The sequence below is a fragment of the Pseudophryne corroboree genome, chromosome 5, assembly GCF_028390025.1.
Source record: "Pseudophryne corroboree isolate aPseCor3 chromosome 5, aPseCor3.hap2, whole genome shotgun sequence".
Taxonomy (NCBI): Eukaryota; Metazoa; Chordata; class Amphibia; order Anura; family Myobatrachidae; genus Pseudophryne; species Pseudophryne corroboree.
The window spans coordinates 289,720,824-289,745,439 of record NC_086448.1 but is presented as its reverse complement, the minus strand read 5'-3'; the positions used below and the strand labels follow the sequence as shown (position 1 = coordinate 289,745,439).

The 24,616-nt window shown below is 46.1% G+C and overlaps 1 protein-coding gene across 3 annotated transcripts in view; it reads right to left on the bottom strand.

Annotated features, from left to right (window-relative positions):
- ULK4 (unc-51 like kinase 4) overlaps nucleotides 1-24,616 on the bottom strand; it is a 1,561,547-nt gene that overhangs the window by 358,603 nt on the left and 1,178,328 nt on the right. For all 3 annotated transcript variants that reach the window (XM_063922401.1, XM_063922403.1, XM_063922402.1), the window contains one exon: nucleotides 14,391-14,489. In XM_063922401.1, coding sequence (XP_063778471.1) covers nucleotides 14,391-14,489 — 99 coding nt within the window. The remainder of the gene's footprint in view (nucleotides 1-14,390; nucleotides 14,490-24,616) is intronic.

Here is a 24,616-nt window from a genome sequence, read left to right as displayed (position 1 = left end):
TTAGGTGCAACAGGTTTACTGTTCTTTACTCCTCTGCAAGTCCGGTGGACCTGCTGCATTTACCTGCACATACAGTTTGGCTGCCAGCACCATGGAGCTGTAGGTCTGAGGAGATGGGAAAATAAGAATTTACTTACCGATAATTCTATTTCTCGTAGTCCGTAGTGGATGCTGGGGACTCCGTAAGGACCATGGGAATAGCGGCTCCGCAGGAGACTGGGCACATCTAAAGAAAGCTTTAGGACTATCTGGTGTGCACTGGCTCCTCCCCCTATGACCCTCCTCCAAGCCTCAGTTAGGATACTGTGCCCGGACGAGCGTACACAATAAGGAAGGATCTTGAATCCCGGGTAAGACTCATACCAGCCACACCAATCACACCGTACAACTTGTGATCTGAACCCAGTTAACAGCATGATAACAGAGGAGCCTCTAGAAAAGATGGCTCACTACAGCAATAACCCGATTTTTTTGGTAACAATAACTATGTACCAGTATTGCAGACAATCCGCACTTGGGATGGGCGCCCAGCATCCACTACGGACGAGAAATAGAATTATCGGTAAGTAAATTCTTATTTTCTCTAACGTCCTAAGTGGATGCTGGGGACTCCGTAAGGACCATGGGGATTATACCAAAGCTCCCAAACGGGCGGGAGAGTGCGGATGACTCTGCAGCACCAAATGAGAGAACTCCAGGTCCTCCTCAGCCAGGGTATCAATTTTGTAGAATTTTACAAACGTATTTGCTCCTGACCAAGTAGCTGCTCGGCAACGTTGTAAAGCCGAGACCCCTCGGGCAGCCGCCCAAGATGAGTCCACCTTCCTTGTGGAGTGGGCATTTACAGATTTTTGGCTGTGGCAGGCCTGCCACCGAATGTGCAAGCTAAATTGTACTACAAATCCAACGAGCAATAGTCTGCTTAGAAGCAGGAGCACCCAGCTTGTTGGGTGCATACAGGATAAACAGCGAGTCAGTTTTCCTGACTCCAGCCGTCCTGGAAACATATATTTTCAGGGCCCTGACAACGTCTAGCAACTTGGAGTCCTCCAAGTCCCTAGTAGCCGCAGGCACCACAATAGGTTGGTTCAGGTGAACCGCTGAAACCACCTTAGGGAGAAACTGAGGACGAGTCCTCAATTCCGCCCTGTCCGAATGGAAAATCAGATAAGGGCTTTTACAGGATAAAGCCGCCAATTCTGACACGCGCCTGGCCCAGGCCAGGGCCAACAGCATGACCACTTTTCCATGTGAGATATTTTAACTCCACAGATTTAAGTGGTTCAAACCAATGTGACTTTTGGAACCCAAAAACTACATTGAGATCCCAAAGTGCCACTGAAGGCACAAAAGGAGGCTGTATATGCAGTACCCCTTTTACAAACGTCTGAACTTCAGGGACTGAAGCTAGTTCTTTTTGGAAGAAAATTGACAGGGCCGAAATTTTAACCTTAATAGACCCCAATTTCAGGCCCATAGACACTCCTGTTTGCAGGAAATGTAGGAAACGACCCAGTTGAATTTTCTCCGTCGGGCCTTACTGGCCTCGCACCACGCAACATATTTTCGCCAAATGCGGTGATAATGTTTTGCGGTTACATCCTTCCTGGCTTTGATCAGGATAGGGATGACTTCATCCGGAATGCCTTTTCAGGATCCGGCGTTCAACCGCCATGCCGTCAAAAGCAGCCGTGGTAAGTCTTGGAACAGACAGGGTCCTTGCTGGAGCAGGTCCCTTCTTAGAGGTAGAGGCCACGGATCCTCCGTGAGCATCTCTTGAAGTTCCGGTTACCAAGTCCTTCTTGGCCAATCCGGAGCCACGAATATAGTGCTTACTCCTCTCCATCTTATCAATCTCAGTACCTTGGGTATGAGAGGCAGAGGAGGGAACACATACACTGACTGGTACACCCACGGTGTTACCAGAACGTCTACAGTTATTGCCTGAGGGTCCCTTGACATGGCGCAATACTTGTCGAGTTTTTCCCAACGGTTTATAATCATGTGGAAGACTTCTGGGTGAAGTCCCCACTCTCCCGGGTGGAGGTCGTGCTGAGGAAGTCTGCTTCCCAGTTGTCCACTCCCGGAATGAATACTGCTGACAGTGCTATCACATGATTTTCCGCCCAGCGAAGAATCCTTGCAGCTTCTGCCATTGCCCTCCTGCTTCTTGTGCCACCCTGTCTGTTTACGTGGGTGACTGCCGTGATGTTGTCCGACTGGATCAACACCGGCTGACCTTGAAGCAGAGGACTTGCTAAGCTTAGAGCATTGTAAATGGCCCTTAGCTTCAGGATATTTATGTGAAGTGATGTCTCCAGACTTGACCATAAGCTCTGGATATTCCTTCCCTGTGTGACTGCTCCCCAGCCTCGCAGGCTGGCATCCGTGGTCACCAGGACCCAGTCCTGAATGCCGAAACTGCGGCCCTCTAGAAGATGAGCACTCTGCAACCACCACAGGAGGGACACCCTTGTCCTTGGTGACAGGGTTATCCGCTGATGCATCTGAAGATGCGACCCGGACCATTTGTCCAGCAGGTCCCACTGGAAAATTCTTGCGTGGAATCTGCCGAATGGGATTGCTTCTTAGGAAGCCACCATTTTACCCAGAACCCTTGTGCATTGATGCACTGAGACTTGGCTCGGTTTTAGGAGGTTCCTGACTAGCTCGGATAACTCCCTGGCTTTTTCCTCCGGGAGAAAAGCCTTTTTCTGGACTGTGTCCAGGATCATCCCTAGGAACAGAAGACAAGTCGTCGGAACCAGCTGCGATTTTGGAATATTGAGAATCCAATCGTGCTGCCGCAACACTACCTGAAATAGTGCTACACCGACCTCCAACTGTTCCCTGGATCTTACCCTTATCAGGGAATCGTCCAAGTAAAGGATAACTAAAATTCCCTTCCTTCGAAAGAATATCATCATTTCGGCCATTACCTTGGTAAAGGCCCGGGGTGCCGTGGACCATCCATACGGCAGCGTCTGAACTGATAGTGACAGTTCTGTACCATAAACCTGAAGTACCCTTGATGAGAAGGGTAAATTTTGACATGAAGGTAAGTATCCTTGATGTCCCGAGACATCATGTAGTCCCCTTCTTCCAGGTTCGCAATCACTGCTCTGAGTGACTCAATCTTGAATTTGAACCTCTGTATGTAAGTGTTCAAAGATTTTAGATTTAGAATCGGTCTCACCGAGCCGTCCGGCTTCGGTACCACAACAGTGTGGAATAATACCCCGTTCCCTGTTGCAGGAGGGGTACCTTGTTATCACCTGCTGGGAATACAGCTTGTGAATGGCTTCCAAAACAGTCTCCCTGTCAGAAGGAGACATCGGTAAAGCCGACTTTAGGAAACGGCGAGGGGGAGACGTCTCGAATTCTAATTTGTACCCCTGAGATATCACCTGAAGGATCCAGGGGTCTACTTGCGAGTGAGCCCACTGCGCGCTGAAATTCATTGAGACGGGCCCCCCACCATGCCTGATTCTGCTTGTAAAGCCCCAGCGTCATACTGAGGGCTTGGCAGAGGCGGGAGAGGGTTTCTGTTCCTGGGAACTGGCTGATTTCTGCAGCCTTTTTCCTCTCCCTCTGTCACGGGGCAGAAATGAGGAATCTTTTGCCCGCTTGTCCACGAAAAGACTGCGCCTGATAATACGGCGTCTTCTCATGTTGAGAGGCGACCTGGGGTACAAACGTGGATTTCCCAGCTGTTGCCGTGGCCACCAGGTCTGAAAGACCGACCCCAAATAACTCCTCCCTTTAATAAGGCAATACTTCCAAATGCCGTTTGGAATACGCATCACCTGACCACTGACGTGTCCATAACCCTCTACTGGTAGAAATGGACAACGCACTTTGACTTGATGCCAGTCGGCAAATATTCCGCTGTGCATCACGCATATATAGAAATGCATCTTTTAAATGCTCTATAGGCAATAATATACTGTCCCTATCTAGGGTATCAATATTTTCAGTCAGGGAATCCGACCACGCCAACCCAGCACTGCACATCCAGGCTGAGGCGATTGCTGGTCGCAGTATAACACCAGTATGTGTGTAAATACATTTTAGGATACCCTCCTGCTTTCTATCAGCAGGATCCTTAAGGGCGGCCATCTCAGGAGAGGGTAGAGCCCTTACAAGCGTGTGAGCGCTTTATCCACCCTAGGGGGTGTTTCCCAACGCACCCTAACCTCTGGCGGGAAAGGATATAATGCCAATAACATTTTAGAAATTATCAGTTGTTATCGGGGGAAAACCACGCATCATCACACACCTCATTTAATTTCTCAGATTCAGGAAAACTACAGGTAGTTTTTCCTCACCGAACATAATACCCCTTTTTGGTGGTACTCGTATTATCAGAAATGTGTAAAAACATTTTTCATTGCCTCAATCATGTAACGTGTGGCCCTACTGGAAGTCACATTTGTCTCTTCACCGTCGACACTGGAGTCAGTATCCGTGTCGGCGTCTATATCTTCCATCTGAGGTAACGGGCGCTTTAGAGCCCCTGACGGCCTATGAGACGTCTGGACAGGCACAAGCTGAGTAGCCGGCTGTCTCATGTCAACCACTGTCTTTTATACAGAGCTGACACTGTTACGTAATTCCTTCCAACAGTTCATCCACTCAGGTGTCGACCCCCTAGGGGGTGACATCACTATTACAGGCAATCTGCTCCGTCTCCACATCATTTTTCTCCTCATACATGTCGACACAAATGTACCGACATACAGCACACACACAGGGAATGCTCTGATAGAGGACAGGACCCCACTAGCCCTTTGGGGAGACAGAGGGAGAGTTTGCCAGCACACACCAGAGCTCTATATATATATACAGGGATAACCTTATAAAAGTGTTTTTCCCCTTATAGCTGCTGTATCTTTAATACTGCGCGTAATTAGTGCCCCCCCTCTCTTTTTTAACCCTTTCTGTAGTGTAGTGACTGCAGGGGAGAGACAGGGAGCTTCCCTCCAACGGAGTTGTGAGGGAAAATGGCGCCAGTGTGCTGAGGAGATAGGCTCCGCCCCCTTATTGGCGGCCTTATCTCCCGTTTTTTTATGTATTTTGGCAGGGGTTAAATGCATCCATATAGCCCAGGAGCTATATGTGATGCATTTTTTGCCATCCAAGGTGTTTATTATTGCGTCTCAGGGCGCCCCCCCCAGCGCCCTGCACCCTCAGTGACCGGAGTGTGAAGTGTGCTGAGAGCAATGGCGCACAGCTGCAGTGCTGTGCGCTACCTTGTTGAAGACAGGACGTCTTCTGCCGCCGATTTTCCGGACCTCTTCTGCCTTCTGGCTCTGTAAGGGGGCCGGCGGCGCGGCTCTGGGACCCATCCAGGCTGGACCTGTGATCGTCCCACTGGAGCTAATGTCCAGTAGCCTAAGAAGCCCAATCCACTCTGCACGCAGGTGAGTTCGCTTCTTCTCCCCTTAGTCCCTCGATGCAGTGAGCCTGTTGCCAGCAGGTCTCACTGAAAATAAAAAACCTAAACTAAAACTTTCACTAAGAAGCTCAGGAGAGCCCCTAGTGTGCACCCTTCTCGTTCGGGCACAAAGATCTAACTGAGTCTTGGAGGAGGGTCATAGGGGGAGGAGCCAGTGCACACCAGATAGTCCTAAAGCTTTCTTTAGATGTGCCCAGTCTCCTGCGGAGCCGCTATTCCCATGGTCCTTACGGAGTCCCCAGCATCCACTTAGGACGTTAGAGAAATTAAGGTTCCGGCCCTGTTCAGACGTATGGAAATTTTACCCCAATTTGGGGAATTAAATCTGTTTCGCCTATCTGCATTTACGCACTCCCATTCATGAACATTTATCACATTACATGCTTACTTGCAGACTTTACCAGGAGTTGTTCTGCAAGAAAATGGTTGCTGTTCTGCAGCACACAGCTGTAGTCATTACTTAATCTACTCATTGTTTTGTAAGCATAACTGAGCAGTGAGATTGTTCTGTACATACTAGAGATGCGCACGAACCCTCGTGCTTTGGTTTTGCCAAAACCAGCCTCACTATTTTGATTTTCAGTTTTGGAAAAACCACCCTCAAGTGTTTTGGTTAGGATTCTTAGTTTGGTTCTGAGTGTGGTATAGAAGTTAGACATTTAAAAGATAGTCTTTAGGTTGACACGGGAGGAACTAGCTATACTGGCTGTCAGCATACCAGCGCCAAGATCCCGACCGCCGGTATACCGACACCTAATCTACCTCTTGGGGTGTCCATGTCCATGACACCCCTGGAGGAAGAGCAAATTGCACGGTGCGCGTAGCACACTACCGTGCCCACAAGGGTCTCTATTGTACTTGCCCTGCTGCCGGCATTCTGACGGCCGGGATCCCAGTACCGGTATGCTGGGCGCCAGGATCCAGTGCGCCGGTTACTTGTAGTACACCCGGGCTACACTATTTATTTGTGTGTGTTATTTTGTGTTTTTAACCACTTTTTACCCAAATTTGTTGAAATGCTTCGCTGGCCACGCTTAAGGCTCGGTGGCTAGCTCCGCTTTGCTCGTCATAAGGTTACTAAAGGTAATAGTTTGTGACATGGATAGTAAATGAGGCAAAAGTTGCAAAAGCATGAAAAAACCCTAAAAACATGTATTGACTATGTCAACCTTTTAAACCAGTCGACCTTTTTACTGTCGACCTAATGACTGTGTAAACATTGGAACCCAAAAAATGTTGACCTTTTTTGTTCCTACAGTATTAATAACATCAATAACATTAATTTCTAGTACATTTTGGCCACACCCCTGTGTGAAACACACCTGAACTCACGAGAGAGGGACTTTTAAATCCGAGTTCGGAAACCAAAGCTCCGATTTGAGGCTCTGTTTGACTTGGATCCCCTATAGCAGGGGTTCCCAGCCTCAATCCTCAAGGCACCCTAACAGTCCAGGTTTTAACGATAGCCATACTTCAGCACATGCAATGCGACTAGAATGCACAAGAAAATGTGCTCATTAATTTAATATATATATGACTCTTGTATATAATTGTGCAACTGAGTCTCTGAACCTGTATATGAAATCGAAATATGTACAAGGTAAATGGCGCTTCACAAAGGCACACACCTAAAATAGGCTCTACAAGCTGCTCTCCGGATGTGGGCGGGCTGCCCCAACAGACTAATAAAAAATAAAGAGAAAAGATGGGAGCGCTGAGAGAGTCTATTATAATTTTTATTATTAATATAAAACAATGATCTTAGTATTAAAATGTGAAATTCACATATTTTAATAACCTAAATAAAGGATACAATAAAACAAGCTGCTGGCAACAATGTAATAGAAATTGGGACACAATTACAAACTAGAAAATAGCCGCAATTCAATACCTGTAAATATATGAGGTATTATATCATTTGTAAAAGATTGGTTATATGCTGAAATTACAGCAGACATCCGATAGAGTTAATGCAGTACATGAATGTAGTGGGCGTCTTACCCACTAAGTGTATTAATCCCCTAAAGAATTACCACATGCTCTGTGGGTGGACGCTGAAGTGCATGATATAGACACTATGCAAGATAAATGTGAGATGGTTCAATAGCAATAAGGAATTACTATTATTGTAATTGGTGAAGTCTCTTTCCTCTCATGAAAGAAATGGTTTCCGCTAATGGTAAATAGCGGCTGGATAGAACCGGGTGTGCAGCGGCTCGATTGCAAAAGTTATACCGCCGGCACTGATGACTGACAGGATCTTTTGGGAAAGCATGAGGATAAAACAGTACCTGCAAGGCCGATGACTATAGCGCCTCCAGTGGGATGACTCTCCAATAAGCGATTATACGTCCTGCTGGTGATATAACTGTACTGAGCCGGGTGTGCAGCGGCTCAATGCGGTGAGTGTACAGCCAGCCGTGCAGCTGATGGAACGCCCTTTGTGGTGGTGAAGGATGATGGAAACACACTGATTAAGGCAGCAAATTGTAGTAGATGGAGAAACGGATTGCTTTTGATGAAAATTAATTGAAGATGAAATGTTGCAACAAATAGTGAATGTGCCGAAGCAGCCGTGAATCTTTCAATGGGAAAGAGACTTCACCAATTGCAATAATAGTAATTCCTTATTGCTATTGAACCATCTCACATTTATCCTGCATAGTGTCTATATCATGCACTTCAGCCTGTGGACGCACTGCTGAAGCAAGAATTTATTTCCACTTATTCAGTGTCCCACAGAGCATGTGGTAATTCTTTAGGGGATTAATACACTTAGTGGGTAAAACGCCCACTACATTCATGTACTGCATTAACTCTATCGGATGTCTGCTGTAATTTCAGCATATAACCAATCTTTTACAAATGATATAATACCTCATATATTTACAGATATTGAATGGTGGCTATGTTCTAGTTTGTAATTGTATCCCAATTTGTATTACATTGTTGCCAGCAGCTTGTTTTATTGTATCCTTTATTTAGGATATTAAAATATGTGAATTTCGCATTTTAATACTAAGATCATTGTTTTATATTAATAATAAAAATTATAATAGACTCAGCGCTCCCATCTTTTCTTTTTATTCTGTATATGAAATGCTACAATGTAGTGGCTCACTCACACCAGACATCTTGCGCTGCATGGCGTATTAAGGCTAGATATATGAGGACGCATCTGTATCAAATTAATCAGTCTTCGCGTGCGTTTTAGTCGCATCGCGTTGCATATAACACACATTTATTGCAGCAAAAAAACGCCCAACGTTAGCAGAGTTACACAGGACCTGGCGGCTCACTCACGCCAGGCATCTTGTAAAACAAGGTGCATTGAGGCTAGACGTATGAGGACGCATCTGTATATTACACAATGACATATTATTCTGCATCTGTAAAACAAATTAAGTACATGTAAAAATTCGAATATGCTTTAACTTGCACTGAAGTGCATTTCTTTTAAATGCTTCATACATTTCAGTGCGTCTGATGCACGTCAATATAGTTACAAATTTACAATCAGCTCAATGGAAGCATGTTGCAAAGACAATGAAATATAGTGAACAAGACTTAAAATTCATTTCCACATGTGTTTTAAAGTCTATGGGGACTACGGGGAAGCACTGATTAGATAAGAGACAGCCTCTCACAGCCAATCAGTGGCCTCTTACTATGGTAGCAGCCGCTGATTGGCTTGTGGCTAAACAAACACACGTGGGTTTGACCATTTACGGAGAGAAGAGCTATATGCAATGGTGTAACTACCGTGGGTGCCGGGGGTGCAGCTGATGTGGGGCCTGACCTGCTTCCAGGGCCCGCTGCTCCCCCTGCATCCAGTCATGGGCTGCATCCAAGGCCCGCTGCTTCCTCTTCACCCCTGCCCACAGTGAGAAAAGCCACGCATGCGGAGTATGTAGAGGAGTGTGTGGGGGCCCTACCTGGCCAACTCCGTGTCAGCAGTGCCGGGATCTGTGGGTAATTAGGGCGGAGCCTAATTCGGTGAAGTGCCCACCTCCATCAGAGACATCTGCTGTGTTCAGGACGGACAGGTAATGTATCTCCTGCTCGTTCCCCCTCCCTCTCCCTGATATTCTCTCTCTTGCTCCTCTCTTTCTCCATGAAACAATATAACTCTCTCTCTCTCTCAGACTGTCTCTCTCTCCTTGACACAGTCTTTCTCTCTGACATTATCTTTCCCTCTCTCTCTCTCCCCCTAACACTGCCTCTCTCTGATACTGTCTCTCTCTCTCTTTTTCCTGACACCGTCTCTCTTCCCCATCTCTCCCTGACAGAGTCTTTCTCTCTGACGTCCTCTCCCTCTCTCTCTCCCTACCTGACACTGTCTCTCTCTGACACTGCCTCTCTCTCCCTTACACTGTCTCTCCCTCTCTCTGATACGGTCTCTCTCTTTTTCCTGACACTGTCTCTCTTCCCCATCTCTCCCTGACACTGCCTCTCTCTCCTTCTCTCTGACACTATCAATTCTCTCCCTGACATTTTCTCTCTCTCCGTCCCTGACACCCTCTCTCCCTTTCTCTCCGACACGCTCACTCTCCTTTGCTCCCCTCTTTTGATCTCTCCTTGACACTCCCGCTCACTCCCCTCCCTCCTCTCTCTCTCTCCCTTTTGATGTCCTCTTTCCACCCTCCTCTCATCACCTCTTTTTCCATGAAACTCTCTCTCCCTGACCCCCCCCTCTCTCTTTCTCTCTCTCCCCCTGACCCCCCGTGTGTGTCTCTCTCACTCCCCTCACTCTTCTCTCTCTTCTGCTCCCATAAGAGGCAGTGTAGTAGCAATGGTGGGGCCCTTTCAAGAGTTCTACACAAATTTCAAGTTACGCTCCTGGCTATATTGTGTATACACATATATATTACTTCTCAAGGCGTTGGACCAGGATTGCAGTTTGTTTTTTGTCTAACCCTGGGATGCCTACTGCAGAAGAGAACTGAGCACAGCCTAGGATGCTTACTGGACAAGGTAACAAGCGCCAGAGAGAAGGTGAGTATAGTGTATGTATGTATTTATTTATTCAAGTTGTACTTTCTACTGCGTGTGTACTGTAGTTATTTTAAGATTTATTTTACAAGGGGGCTAATGCCCCACATGCTGGTACTTGTATTTCTCCAAGTACCAGTATGCGGGGGAGGTTTGCTGGGACCTGTAGTCCTCCTGTAAAAGAAAATATTACTTTATTCTATCTTTAACTGAAAGCAAATTGCAGAATAAAGGGTTCAAAGTTGTGGAACAGGAACACAGGGCTGTTGTGTGGATGGGACAGGTTTTCTAAACACTGCAGGTGAGAGTAACAGGTATTTTAACATTTTTTTTATTTATCGCAGCCTCAAATTAACCCAAACTCAACTTATTTTTTTATGCATCCCAAACTGAAAGTATTTAAAAAAAAAAAAATATATATATTTTTTTCCCCCCATTAAAAAAAATAAATGCACAAATCAGCCATTTTAAACATTTACAAAACGCAAAATATTTTTCTTTGGAACTGTAATTAACATCTATACTGTTATCCAATATTTACTTATAGTTTTTTTGGGGAGGTACATTCTGATTTTCACCTGTCCAATTTGCTGACATTTGAGAAAAAGATAAAATATTACTAGAGATGAGCGGGTTCGGTTCTCCAAGAACCGAACCCCCCCCCCCCCACCCACTCCACACGGGTCCGAGCCAGGCTCGGTTGTTCCCGCCTGACTCGGAAAACCCAAACGAGGCAAAACATCATCATTCCGCTGTCGGATTCCGCGAGATTCGGATTCCATATAAAGAGCTGCGCGTCGCCGCCATTTTCACTCGTGCATTGTTGAGGGTACAGAGAGGACGTGGCAACGTTCTCTCAGTGTCAAATCTCAATATCAGTGCTCAGTATCAGTGCTTATTGCTGCTCAGTAATACTAGTACAGTATCTCTCTTGTGCTGCATCTTGCTGCTGTAGGGTGCTCTGGTAGTAGTGTCCTGTGACTGCATCGGTCATCATCAGTCCAGTCACAGTGGTATCTGGGGGGGCGGTGACAATTCCAGAGTGCTTTTGTGCTGCTCAGTAATACTAGTACAGTGTCTTGTGCTGCATCTTGCTGCTGTAGGGTGACCTAGTAGTAGTATCCTGTGACTGTGTATCGTTCATCATCATTCCAGTCACAGTGGTATCTGGGGGGTGACAATTCCAGAGTACTTTTGTGCTGCTCACTAATACTAGTACAGTGCCTTGTGCTGCATCGTGCTACTCAGTGTCAGTTCTCCGTAGTATCATCAGTGTTCAGTTTCATCAGTGCTCAGTATCACTGCTCATTGTCTTGTGGTGCTCAGTAATACTACATTAGTAATACTAGTATAGTGTCTTGTGCTAATCAGTCCTTTGCGAGGAAGATGAAATATCACAGCAGTCATCCTGTTGCAAAGCGGATAACTCAGGCCTTGACAACTATGTTGTTGTTAGACGTGCGTCCGGTATCCACCGTTAGTTCACAGGGACTTAGAGAATTGCTTGAGGTGTCCCCGATACCAAATCCCATCTAGGTTCCACTTCTCTAGGCAGGCGATACCGAGAATGTACATTGTCGTCAGAAAAAGTGTCCTCAGTGTCCTAAAAAATGCAGTTGTACCCACTGTCCACTTAACCACGGACATGTGGACAAGTGGAGCAGGGCAAACTAAGGACTATGTGACTGTGACAGCCCACTGGGTAGATGTATTGCCTCCCGCAGCATCAACAGCGGCGGCACCAGTAGCAGCATCTCGCAAACACCAACTCGTTCCTAGGCAGGCTACGCTTTGTATCACCGCTTTCCATAAGAGGCACACAGCTGACAACCTCTTACGGAAATTGAGGTACATCATCACAGATTGGCTTACCCCAATTGGACTCTCCTGGGGATTTGTGATATCAGACAACGCCACCAATATTGTGCGTGCATTACATGTGGGCAAATTCCAGCACATCCCATGTTTTGCATATACAATAAATTTGCTAGTGCATCATTTGTTGAAAAACGACAGGGGCGTGCAGGAGATGCTGTGGTGGCCCGAAAAATTGTGGCCAACTTTCGGCATTCAGCCATCGCATGCTGAAGACTGGAGCGCCAGCAAACACTCATGAACATGCCCTGCCATCAGCTGAAGCAAGAGGTGGTAACGAGGTGTAATTCAACCCTCTATATGCTTCAGAGGATGAAGGAGCAGCAAAAGGCCATTCAAGCCTATACATCTGCCTACGATATACAGTAGGCAAAGAAGGGGGAATGCACCTTACTCAAGCGCAGTGGAGAATGATTTCCATGTTGTGCAAGGTTCTCCAACCCTTTGAAGTCAGTTCAGACACTGCCAGCCTAAGTCAGGTCATTCCCCTCATCAGGCTTTTTCAGAAGCAGCTGGAGAGATTGAAGGAGGAGCTAAAACGGAGCGATTCCGCTAGACATGTGGGACTTGTGGATGGAGCCTAACCGGGATTCACGGGTGGTCAATCTGTTGAAATCAGAGCACTACATTTTGGCCACCGTGCTCGATCTAGGTTTAAAGCCTACGTTGTATCTCTCTTTCCGGCAGACACAAGTCTGCAGATGTTCAAAGACCTGCTGGTGAGACAATTGTCATGTCAAGCGGAACGTGACCTGCCAACAGCTCCTCCTTCATTTTCTACTGCCACTGGAGCTGCCAGAAAAAGGATAAAATTTCCAAAACCACACGCTGGCGATGATGCAGGGCAGTCAGGAGCAAGTGCTGACATCTGGTCCGGACTGAAGGACCTGCCAACGATTACTGACATGTCGTCTACTGTCACTGCATATGATTCTGTCACCATTGAAAGAATGGTGGAGGATTATAAGAGTGACAGCATCCAAGTCAGACAGTCCGTACATATACTGGCAGGAAAAAGAGGCAATTTGGAGGCCCTTGCACAAACTGGCTTTATTTTACCTAAGTTGCCCCCCCTCCAGTGTGTACTCCGAAAGAGTGTTTAGTGCAGCCGGTCACCTTGTCAGCGATCGGCGTAGGAGGTTACTTCCAGAAAATGTGGAGAAGATGATGTTCATCAAAATTAATTATAATAAATTCCTCCGTTGAGACATTTACCATCAATTGCCTCTAGAAAGTACACAGGGACCTGTGATGGTGGATTCCAGTGGGGACGAATTAATAATATGTGAGGAGGAGGATGTACACAGTAAAAAGGGGTGAGGAATCGGGGGATGAGGATGAGGTGGAAATCTTGCCTCTGTAGAGCCAGTTTGTGCAAGGAGAGATTGATTGCTTCTTTTTTGGTGGGGCCCAAACCAACCAGTCTTTTCAGCCACAGTCGTGTGGCAGACCCTGTCGCAGAAATTATGGGTTTGTTAAAGTGTACCTGTCCTGTTTATTATACAACATAAGGGTGGGTAGGAGGGCCCAAGGACAATTCCATCTTGCACCTCTTTTTTTATTTATCTTTGCATCATGTGCTGTTTGGGGACTATTTTTTCAGTGCCATCCTGTCTGACACTGCAGTGCCACTCCTAGATGGGCCAGGTGTTTGTGCCGCCCACTTGGGTCGCTTAGCTTAGTCATCCAGCGACCTCGGTGCAAATTTTAGGACTAAAAATAATATTGTGAGGTGTTCAGAATAGACTGGAAATGAGTGGAAATTATGGTTATTGAGGTTAATAATACTATATGATCAAAATTACCCCCAAATTCTATGATTTAAGCTGTTTTTGAGGTTTTGTTTTTTTAAAAACACCAGAATCCAAAACACATCCGAATCCGACAAAAATCCGAAAGGGTGGTTTTGCCAAAACGCGTCCGAATCCAAAACACGACCGCAGAACCGAATCCAAAACCAAAACACGAAAAATGTCGGCTGCACATTTCTAAATATTACTGGATTTCTCTAAACTTACAATATAAGTTTTAGCAACTCCACATAAAAAAAAGACTTTGAACTTACCAGCTGAACAAGCAAACTAATTAGATCTGTCAGAGGTTTGTTCACAAGCAGAAGATCCTCTGCTGTCCGAGTGTCTTCAAGTTGGCCAGTCTTTTGAGCCTTAATGTAAAAGAAAAGATGAATAGTTACTTCTGCACGTTCCCTTTGTCTACAGTGATCTGACAACACACCCACAAGGATAAAGTATTGGGTTGTGATTGGCACATGTGCTAATTACTTACGGCGTCAAATTGATAGCTATAACCAAAATGCTTTTCTTTTAATGTGTTCAATGTGGATACACATTGTAAAAAACGAAATAAAAAAAAAGTACTTTAATCTATACTCATGGAAACTTTTCTGTTGCATATTTTAAGTCAGGCTCTATCTGTTTTAAAGGTACAGCACTGCTCACTTTTCTGATGTTGACAAAAATGATTATTTTTTTTTTTTAAATAAGTCACTTTGGTTCCACTTTTCATGGACATACGTACACTCAAATCAATAATGCATGTTTAATTTGTTATTTTTTCCAAAGCATAAAAACACACAGCAAACACATAAAAAAGTAATATATTAATCGGTTAAGGTCTGTCATATATGCAACATGCACAGTGGGAACCAAGCGCGTGCACTACAGACACGAGACACCTTCATTGGCTCCTACTGCAGCCATGACACAGAGCAGCTGGTGAGGACAGAGGACCACAATGTGCCAGAGACTGGATGGTGTAGACAGCTGAGATGGGGAGACAGAGTGGGGAGTGTGCAGAACTGGGACTGGACAAGACCAAGGCTTGACGGACCGTGGCAGACTGTGAAGACCTGGCTGGATCCTCCCATTTCTAGAGTATGTTGTTAAAATGTTGACATTCAGAATGTCGACACGAACATTGTGCCAACAGTCAATATGTTGATATTTAAAATGTCATCATTAAATACGAGGTGTGGCCATTGAATAACGAGACTGTACTTGTAAAAAAAAATATATCATACAGCATGAGTTAAAAGGGAGAGGGGGCATTGACTTTGGACAATCCCAAAATTTTTTTGCACGTTTCAACCCTCTCTCACAGATAGTTTTCTGTCAAACAGTGTTCGAAGAAGTTGTGCTATTCCCATGTGTCATAAAACTGCTTAGTACAAAATGTAGAGCAACGTGTTAACTTAAAAGATTTAATTAAATTGAACAAAATGGTCACAGAATATTTCCATATGCTAACCGAGGGTTACGGGGCAGATTGGATGTCATGTGCATGTGTGATGTGTGTCTAAGTCGCACAAAAGATATAGTGATTGTCGTGAGGATGTCATAGATGATGAACGTCCCAGAAGGCATTGCACATCAAAAACAAAGAAAATTTGGAAAAAATAAGATTTTACTCACCGGTAAATCTATTTCTCGTAGTCCGTAGTGGATGCTGGGAACTCCGTAAGGACCATGGGGAATAGACGGGCTCCGCAGGAGACTGGGCACTCTAAAAGAAAGATTAGGTACTATCTGGTGTGCACTGGCTCCTCCCTCTATGCCCCTCCTCCAGACCTCAGTTAGGATACTGTGCCCGGAAGAGCTGACACAATAAGGAAGGATTTTGAATCCCGGGTAAGACTCATACCAGCCACACCAATCACACCGTATAACTCGTGATACTATACCCAGTTAACAGTATGAAATATAACTGAGCCTCTCAACAGATGGCTCAACAATAACCCTTTAGTTAGGCAATAACTATATACAAGTATTGCAGACAATCCGCACTTGGGATGGGCGCCCAGCATCCACTACGGACTACGAGAAATAGATTTACCGGTGAGTAAAATCTTATTTTCTCTGACGTCCTAGTGGATGCTGGGAACTCCGTAAGGACCATGGGGATTATACCAAAGCTCCCAAACGGGCGGGAGAGTGCGGATGACTCTGCAGCACCGAATGAGAGAACTCAAGGTCCTCCTCAGCCAGGGCATCAAATTTGTAGAATTTAGCAAACGTGTTTGCCCCTGACCAAGTTGCAGCTCGGCAAAGTTGTAAAGCCGAGACCCCTCGGGCAGCCGCCCAAGATGAGCCCACTTTCCTCGTGGAATGGGCTGTTACTGATTTAGGATGCGGCAATCCAGCCGCAGAATGCTCCAGCTGAATTGTGCTACAAATTCAGCGAGCAATAGTCTGCTTAGAAGCAGGAGCACCTATTTTGTTGGGTGCCTACAGGATAAAAAACGAGTCCGTTTTCCTGACTCCAGCCGTCCTGGAAAATAAATTTTTAAGGCCCTGACTACGTCCAGTAACTTGGAATCTTCCAAGTCCCTAGTAGCCACAGGCACTACAATAGGTTGGTTCAAGTGAAAAGCTGATACCACCTTAGGGAGAAACTGGGGACGAGTCCTCAATTCTGCCCTATCCATATGGAAAATCAGATAAGGGCTTTTACATGACAAAGCCGCCCATTCTGACACACGCCTGGCCGAAGCCAAGGCCAAAAACATGACCACTTTCCACGTGAGATATTTCAAATCCACAGTTTTAAGTGGCTCAAACCAATGTGATTTTAGGAAACTCAACACCACGTTGAGATCCCAAGGTGCCACAGGAGGCACAAAAGGGGGCTAAATATGTAGCACTCCCTTTACAAATGTCTGAACTCCAGGTAGTGAAGCCAGTTCTTTCTGGAAGAAAATTGACAGAGCCGAAATCTGGACCTTAATGGAACCCAAGTTTAGGCCCATAGTCACTCCTGACTGTAGGAAGTGCAGAAAACGACCCAGCTGAAATTCCTCTGTTGGGGCCTTCCTGGCCTCACACCACGCAACATATTTTCGCCAAATACGGTGATAATGGTTTGCGGTTACTTCTTTCCTGGCTTTTATCAGCGTAGGAATGACTTCCTCCGGAATGCCCTTTTCCTTTAGGATCCGGAATTCAACCGCCATGCCGTCAAACGCAGCCGCGGTAAGTCTTGGAACAGACAGGGCCCCTGCTGTAGCAGATCCTGTCTGAGCGGTAGAGGCCATGGGTCCTTTGATATCATTTCTTGAAGTTCTGGGTACCAAGCTCTTCTTGGCCCATCCGGAACCACGAGTATCGTTCTTACTCCTCGTTTTCTTATTATTCTCAGTACCTTTGGTATGAGAGGCAGAGGAGGAAATACATAAACCGACTGGTACACCCACGGTGTCACTAGAGCGTCCACAGCTATTGCCTGAGGGTCCCTTGACCTGGCGCAATATCTAGTTTTTTGTTTAGGCGGGACGCCATCATGTCCACCTGTGGCCTTTCCCAACGGTTTACCAACAGTTGGCAGACTTCTGGATGAAGTCCCCACTCTCCCGGGTGTAGGTCGTGTCTGCTGAGGAAGTCTGCTTCCCAGTTGTCCACTCCCGGAATGAACACTGCTGACAGTGCTAAGACGTGATTTTCCGCCCATCGGAGAATCCTTGTGGCTTCTGCCATCGCCATCCTGCTTCTTGTGCCGCCCTGTCGGTTTACATGGGCGACTGCCGTGATGTTGTCTGATTGGATCATTCCCGGCTGGTTTTGAAGCAGAGGCCTTGCCAGACTTAGGGCATTGTAAATGGCCCTCTGTTCCAGAATATTTATGTGTAGGGACGACTCCTGACTTGACCAAAGTCCTTGGAAATTTCTTCCCTGTGTGACTGCCCCCCAGCCTCGAAGGCTGGCATCCATGGTTACCAGGGCCCAGTTCTGTATGCCGAATCTGCGGCCCTCTTGAAGATGAGCACTCTGCAGCCACCACAGTAGAGATACCCTGGTCCTTGGAGACAGGGTTGTCAGCCGATGCATCTGAAGATGCGATCCCGACCACTTGTCCAAGAGGTCCCACTGAAAGGTTCTTGCATGGAACCTGCCGAATGGAATTTTGCTTCGTAAGAAGCTACCATTTTTCCCAGGACTCGTGTGCAGTGATGCACCGATACCTGTTTTGGTTTCAGGAGGTCTCTGACTAGAGATGACAGCTCCTTGGCTTTCTCCTGCGGGAGAAACACTTTTTTCTGTTCTGTGTCCAGAACCATCCCCAGGAACAGTAGGCGTGTGGTAGGAACCAGCTGTGACTTTGGAATGTATAGAATCCATCCGTGCTGTTGTAGCACTTCCCGAGATAGTGCTACTCCGACCAACAACTGCTCCTTGGACCTCGCCTTTATAAGGAGATCGTCCAAGTACGGGATAATTAAAACTTCCTTTTTCGAAGGAGTATAATCATTTCTGCCATTACCTTGGTAAAGACCCTCGGTGCCGTGGACAGTCCAAACGGCAGTGTTTGGAATTGGTAATGGCAATCCTGTACCACAAATCTGAGGTACTCCTGGTGAGGATGGTAAATGGGGACATGTAGGTAAGCCTCCTTGATGTCCAGGGATACCATGTAATCCCCCTCCTCCAGGCTTGCAATAACCGCCCTGAGCAATTCCATCTTGAACTTGAATTATTTTATGTATGTGTTCAAGGATTTCAAATTTAAACTGGGTCTCACCGAACCGTCCGGTTTCGGTACCACAAACAGTGTAGAATAGTAACCCCGTCCTTGTTGAAGTAGGGGCACCTTGACTATCACCTGCTGGGAATACAGCTTGTGAATTGCCTCTAGCACAGCCTCCCTGCCTAAGGGAGTTGTCGGCAAGGCAGATTTGAGGAAACGGCGGGGGGGAGACGCCTCGAATTCCAGCTTGTACCCCTGAGATACTACTTGAAGGATCCAGGGATCCACCTGTGAGCGAGCCCACCGATCGCTGAAATTTTTGAGGCGGCCCCCCACCGTACCTGGCTACGCCTGTGGAGCCCCCGCGTCATGCGGTGGACTCAGAGGAAGCGGGGGAAGAATTTTGATTCTGGGAACTGGCTGACTGGTGCAGCTTTTTCCCTCTTCCCTCGTCTCTGTGCAGAAAGGAAGCGCCTTTTACCCGCTTGCTTTTCTGAAGCCGAAAGGACTGTACCTGATAATACAGTGCTTTCTTAGGCTGTGAGGAAACCTGAGGTAAAATTTTTTCCTTCCCAGCTGTTGCTGTGGATACGAGGTCCCAGAGACCATCCCCAAACAATTCCTCACCCTTATAAGGCTCTATGTGCCTTTTAAAGTCAGCATCACCTGTCCAGTGTCGGGTCTCTATACCCCCGGACAGAATGGCCCTTGCATTAATTCTGGATGCCAGCCGGCAAAATATCCCTCTGTGCATCCCTCATATATAAGACGACGACTTATGTTCGCAAAATAGTATCCCTGTTTGACAGGGTTACAGACCACGCTGCAGCAGCACTATCTGCAGGTCTCAGTCTAGTACCTGAGTGTGTAAATACAGACTTCAGGATAGCCTCCTGCTTTTTATCAGCAGGTACTTTCAAAGTGGCCGTATCCTAAGACGGCAGTGCCACCGTTTTTGACAAACGTGTGAGCGCCTTATCCACCCTAGGGGATATCTCCCAGCGTAACTTATCCTCTGGCGGGAAAAGGTACGCCATCAGTAACTTTTTAGAAATTACCAGTTTCTTATCGGGGGAACCCACGCTTTTTCACACTTCATTCACTCATTTGATGGGGGAACAAAACACTGCCTGCTTTTTCTCCCCAAACATAAAACCCTTTTTTAGTGGTACTTGGGTTAATGTCAGAAATGTGTAACACATTTTTTATTGCCGGGATCATGTAACGGATGTTCCTAGTGGATTGTGTATATGTCTCAACCTCGTCGACACTGGAGTCAGACTCCGTGTCGACATCTGTGTCTGCCATCTGAGGGAGCGGGCGTTTTTGAGCCCCTGATGGCCTTTGAGACGCCTGGGCAGGCGCGGGCTGAGAAGCCGGCTGTCCCATAGCTGTTACGTCATCCAGCCTTTTATGTAAGGAGTTGACACTGTCGGTTAATACCTTTCACCTATCCATCCACTCTGGTGTCGGCCCACAGGGGGCGACATCCCATTTATCGGCATCTGCTCCGCCTCCACATAAGCCTCCTCATCAAACATGTCGACACAGCCGTACCGACACACCGCACACACACAGGGAATGCTCTGACTGAGGACAGGACCCCACACAGCCCTTTGGGGAGACAGAGAGGGAGTATGCCAGCACACACCAGAGCGCTATATAATGTAGGGATAAACACTATCACTGAGTGAATTTTCCCCAATAGCTGCTTGTATAAACAATATTGCGCCTAAATTTAGTGCCCCCCCTCTCTTTTTAACCCTTTGAGCCTGAAAACTACAGGGGAGAGCCTGGGGAGCTGTCTTCCAGCTACACTGTGAAGAGAAAATGGCGCCAGTGTGCCGAGGGAGATAGCTCCGCCCCTTTTTCGCGGACTTTTCTCCCGCTTTTTTATGGATTCTGGCAGGGGTATTTATCACATATATAGCCTCTGGGGCTATATATTGTGATATATTTGCCAGCCAAGGTGTTTTTATTGCTGCTCAGAGCGCCCCCCCCCAGCGCCCTGCACCCTCAGTGACCGGAGTGTGAAGTGTGTATGAGGAGCAATGGCGCACAGTTGCAGTGCTGTGCACTACCTTGGTGAAGACAGAAGTCTTCTGCCGCCGATTTTCCGGACTCTTCATGCTTCTGGCTCTGTAAGGGGGACGGCGGCGCGGCTCCGGGAACGAACACCAAGGACGGGTCCTGCGGTCGATCCCTCTGGAGCTAATGGTGTCCAGTAGCCTAAGAAGCCCAAGCTAGCTGCAAGCAGGTAGGTTCGCTTCTTCTCCCCTTAGTCCCTCGTTGCAGTGAGCCTGTTGCCAGCAGGTCTCACTGTAAAATAAAAAACCTAACATATACTTTCTTTCTAGGAGCTCAGGAGAGCCCCTAGTGTGCATCCAGCTCGGCCGGGCACAGAAATCTAACTGAGGTCTGGAGGAGGGGCATAGAGGGAGGAGCCAATGCACACCAGATAGTACCTAATCTTTCTTTTAGAGTGCCCAGTCTCCTGCGGAGACCGTCTATTCCCCATGGTCCTTACGGAGTTCCCAGCATCCAGTAGGACGTCAGAGAAAATTGAGATATTTGACTGTCTACTCCACATCGGAATGATAGCAGAAATAGACAAAGAACCTGTTAGGGAAGTTTTGCATCAAAATCTTAACATGATAAAAGCTTGTGCTAAGATGGTTCCAAGGTATCTCAATGCCGAGAAGAAAGAAAATTAATTTGTACAGACATTCTGAAGCAAATTCAAGCGGGTTCACATTTTTTAGATAGTTATTACCTATGGTGAAACATGGATCTTCCAGTACGATCCATCATCATCACCAAGAATGAAGAAAGCATGTCAAAGCAAATTCAAATCCATGTTAATTGTTTTCTTTGATATCAAGGATGTTATTTTGGGAGACTGGATACCAGAATGCACAACAGTGAATCAACATTACTGCACAAATGTTCTAGAAACTTTGCGGGAAAGAATCAGAAGAAAGAGGCCAGAATTGTGGAGAAATGGTTTCATCCTCCATCAGGACAACACACCAGTACTTGCCAGATTGAGAACTGGATGTAATGGAGTCCGAGATCGCCGGAGGTGAGAGATGCCGGCCGATCTCAGACTTTTTTTTAAAGGGACAATCACTTCCTAAGCCTGATTTTTGCCTTGTGATTGTCCCTTTAAAAAAAACATCTGAGCGCGTCCGGCATCCCACACGTGCAGCGATCTCGGACTCCATTACATACCATTGCTAGTGTGCCAGACCTAGTGTGACTTCTTTCTTTCTTGTCACTAAAGTCAAATCTGTACTTAAGGGAACTTGTTTTGCATCAGTTACTGAGGTAAAGAGGAAAACAATGAAGCTGTTGAGACAGCTGACAAATAATAAGCTACAGCACGGCTTTGACCAATGGTAAATAAGAAAGCAGCAGTGTGTGGATGCAGAAGGGGAGTACACAGAAGGTGAATGGAGTTAAAATGCACTTAATATAATTAAACATAGCATGAGTCGTTATTTAATAGCCACAACTCCTGCTGTTGACAGGCACAATGTTAACATACCATTTTAGTGTTAGGCTTAGGCTGCATTTAGGGCTAAGGTGAGGTGAAAATGCTAGGTCCACATGCCAAATGTCAACATTATAGCATTCACAACATTGACATTACACCCATGTTGACATTCTGAATGTCAACAATTTGTACAACTCCCTTTTTCTCGCACTTAAAAAATGGGGAGGTCTTTCTGGATGCACCTGTGTTCTTCATTAAAAACCCAATTGGAACATAGCAGCTTGGAAGAGGAGCCTAGGCTTAGTATCTGTACAAAGGGCGTCCACAGATGTGGGTCTTGCTTCATGTGCAGAACTGTACCTTCAAAAAATAGAGTAATGAAGGATTTTTGAGTTAATGGAGTGACATATCAAATCAAGGAGTTTATAATATGCAACTCCAAAAATGTGATTTATGTTTTGGAGTGTGCATGTGGATGATTTAAGTCGGTAAGACGCATAGGAATTTGAGAGTGCGCTTTGTAGAAAATATCTACGATATTAGGAAAGGCCTCTTTCCAGAGATATACACAGCAAGATCTGCGTCCATCTCCTCACTTGTTGGGGGCCACCCAGCACAGGGCAAGGCTGCCCAGCATGTGTGGAGCCGCCTCATGATGCGTCCACAATTTAATTGCAGACGCATCGAACTAAGGTTGGCCCCAGGCAGCTCAGCCTGGCTGCGCTGTGAGACGGTCCGCTGCCATTTTTTCGATCGGCTGCGTGTGATGTTTGCAGCAACCCCAAAAACGCTGCCGGCATGCCCCCATTCGGCCCAGTGCCACATTGTCGCACTGCGAACACCCGCAACTGTCAATCACATTGCGGCCGCATGCCTCCGAGATGCGGCCGCTGTGTGTGTGCAGTTTGCCGATATAGGCAGCTCTGAATTAGGCCTTTAATTCACAATTGTAAAGTATGCTCACCTAAGGCCTTTTGGGGAATAAAACTTATTTTACTCAAATGGAGTACAAGAGATGTAGATCTTAGGATTTCCAAATCAGAAATGAAATAGATCTGCCAATTAAAAACTGTCCCTAAATGGGCTTAATGGCGATTATGATCTCCAATGTCTCCAAATTTTACCTATTGAGCTAGCTTTCTTTTAGTCTGTTTTAACCAGTTTATTTTTATCCTATGCCTGATCCCACACATTTATTTCACCCTTTTTTTAAATTTTCATGTATTAAGGTCACTTTTATTGTGGACATTATGGGCCCATTAAGATGCGCTCTATACCAGAGTCCCTCTGGATAATCTATGCTACTTTTGGGAATATTGGTGACATGATGGAGGTTTTTCCATATGATAGAACGCACTGTAAAATGCTTAAAGTAGAGATAGCGGCAATCATCAGTCAGTTCAACTTCCGGATATGCGCATTCACTGTCGCCGGCAAACAGAAGACCACCCGCTTGAATGCATGGAGAAAGTTGCAGCGGCTGTCTTAGTGACATTTGCCCAAAATAATAAGTACTACTTCTGCGCATGCGCAGAAGTGCTGGAATGCAGTGTGGAACACACTGAACTTGATGTAGCGGACATTCCCAATGCAGAAATGCTGAACTCGTCTGTGTATTGAAAGTATACTCAGATGTTAGTAATTTCGATTTGTTAGGGGGTATATATACTGGGATATGGCTCACTATCCCCTCACATGCTTCTGAAGAAGGACATTTCCATGTCTGAAATGTGTTAAGCTTCTTGTGGGGACTAGTGGCATGTTGTGGGAGCTATGGGGTGGCCTCATTATTGGTGAGCGCGATTTTTGGGGTTGCACAACCTTGGTCCCAATATTTTCCATCTGGACTTCGGGTAGGCGAGCCTGCATCCCATACAAACCGGACGAGGGATAGAGTATTACTTGCTTTTATAGTTATGTTATATTGTGAGTGCATTTGTATTATTAAAAATTCACCTTTTATCCAAAGGTCTCTGCACTAGCACTTTATTTGGCTGTATTCCTCTTACTCATATACCATGAGGTATGGACTATAGTGGGTACATATTTCTTTTTCAGATCTGCATGGAGCCATTTGAGTTTTCAACAATTAATTTACAAGTGTCAATACCAATAGATTAATCATACTTACTGTATATTAGATACATGAACATTTGGTTTTCTCTGGAAATACGGACATTTCCCTTATAATAAGGGTGATTACAATTCAGTTTATTTTTTATCATGTGATGCTTTTATCACTCTGTCTTAATTGTCACATGTTTATGGTTTAAGTGCTCGGTGTTGCCCTTTATGTTTTTGTATTTACTTAAAAAATG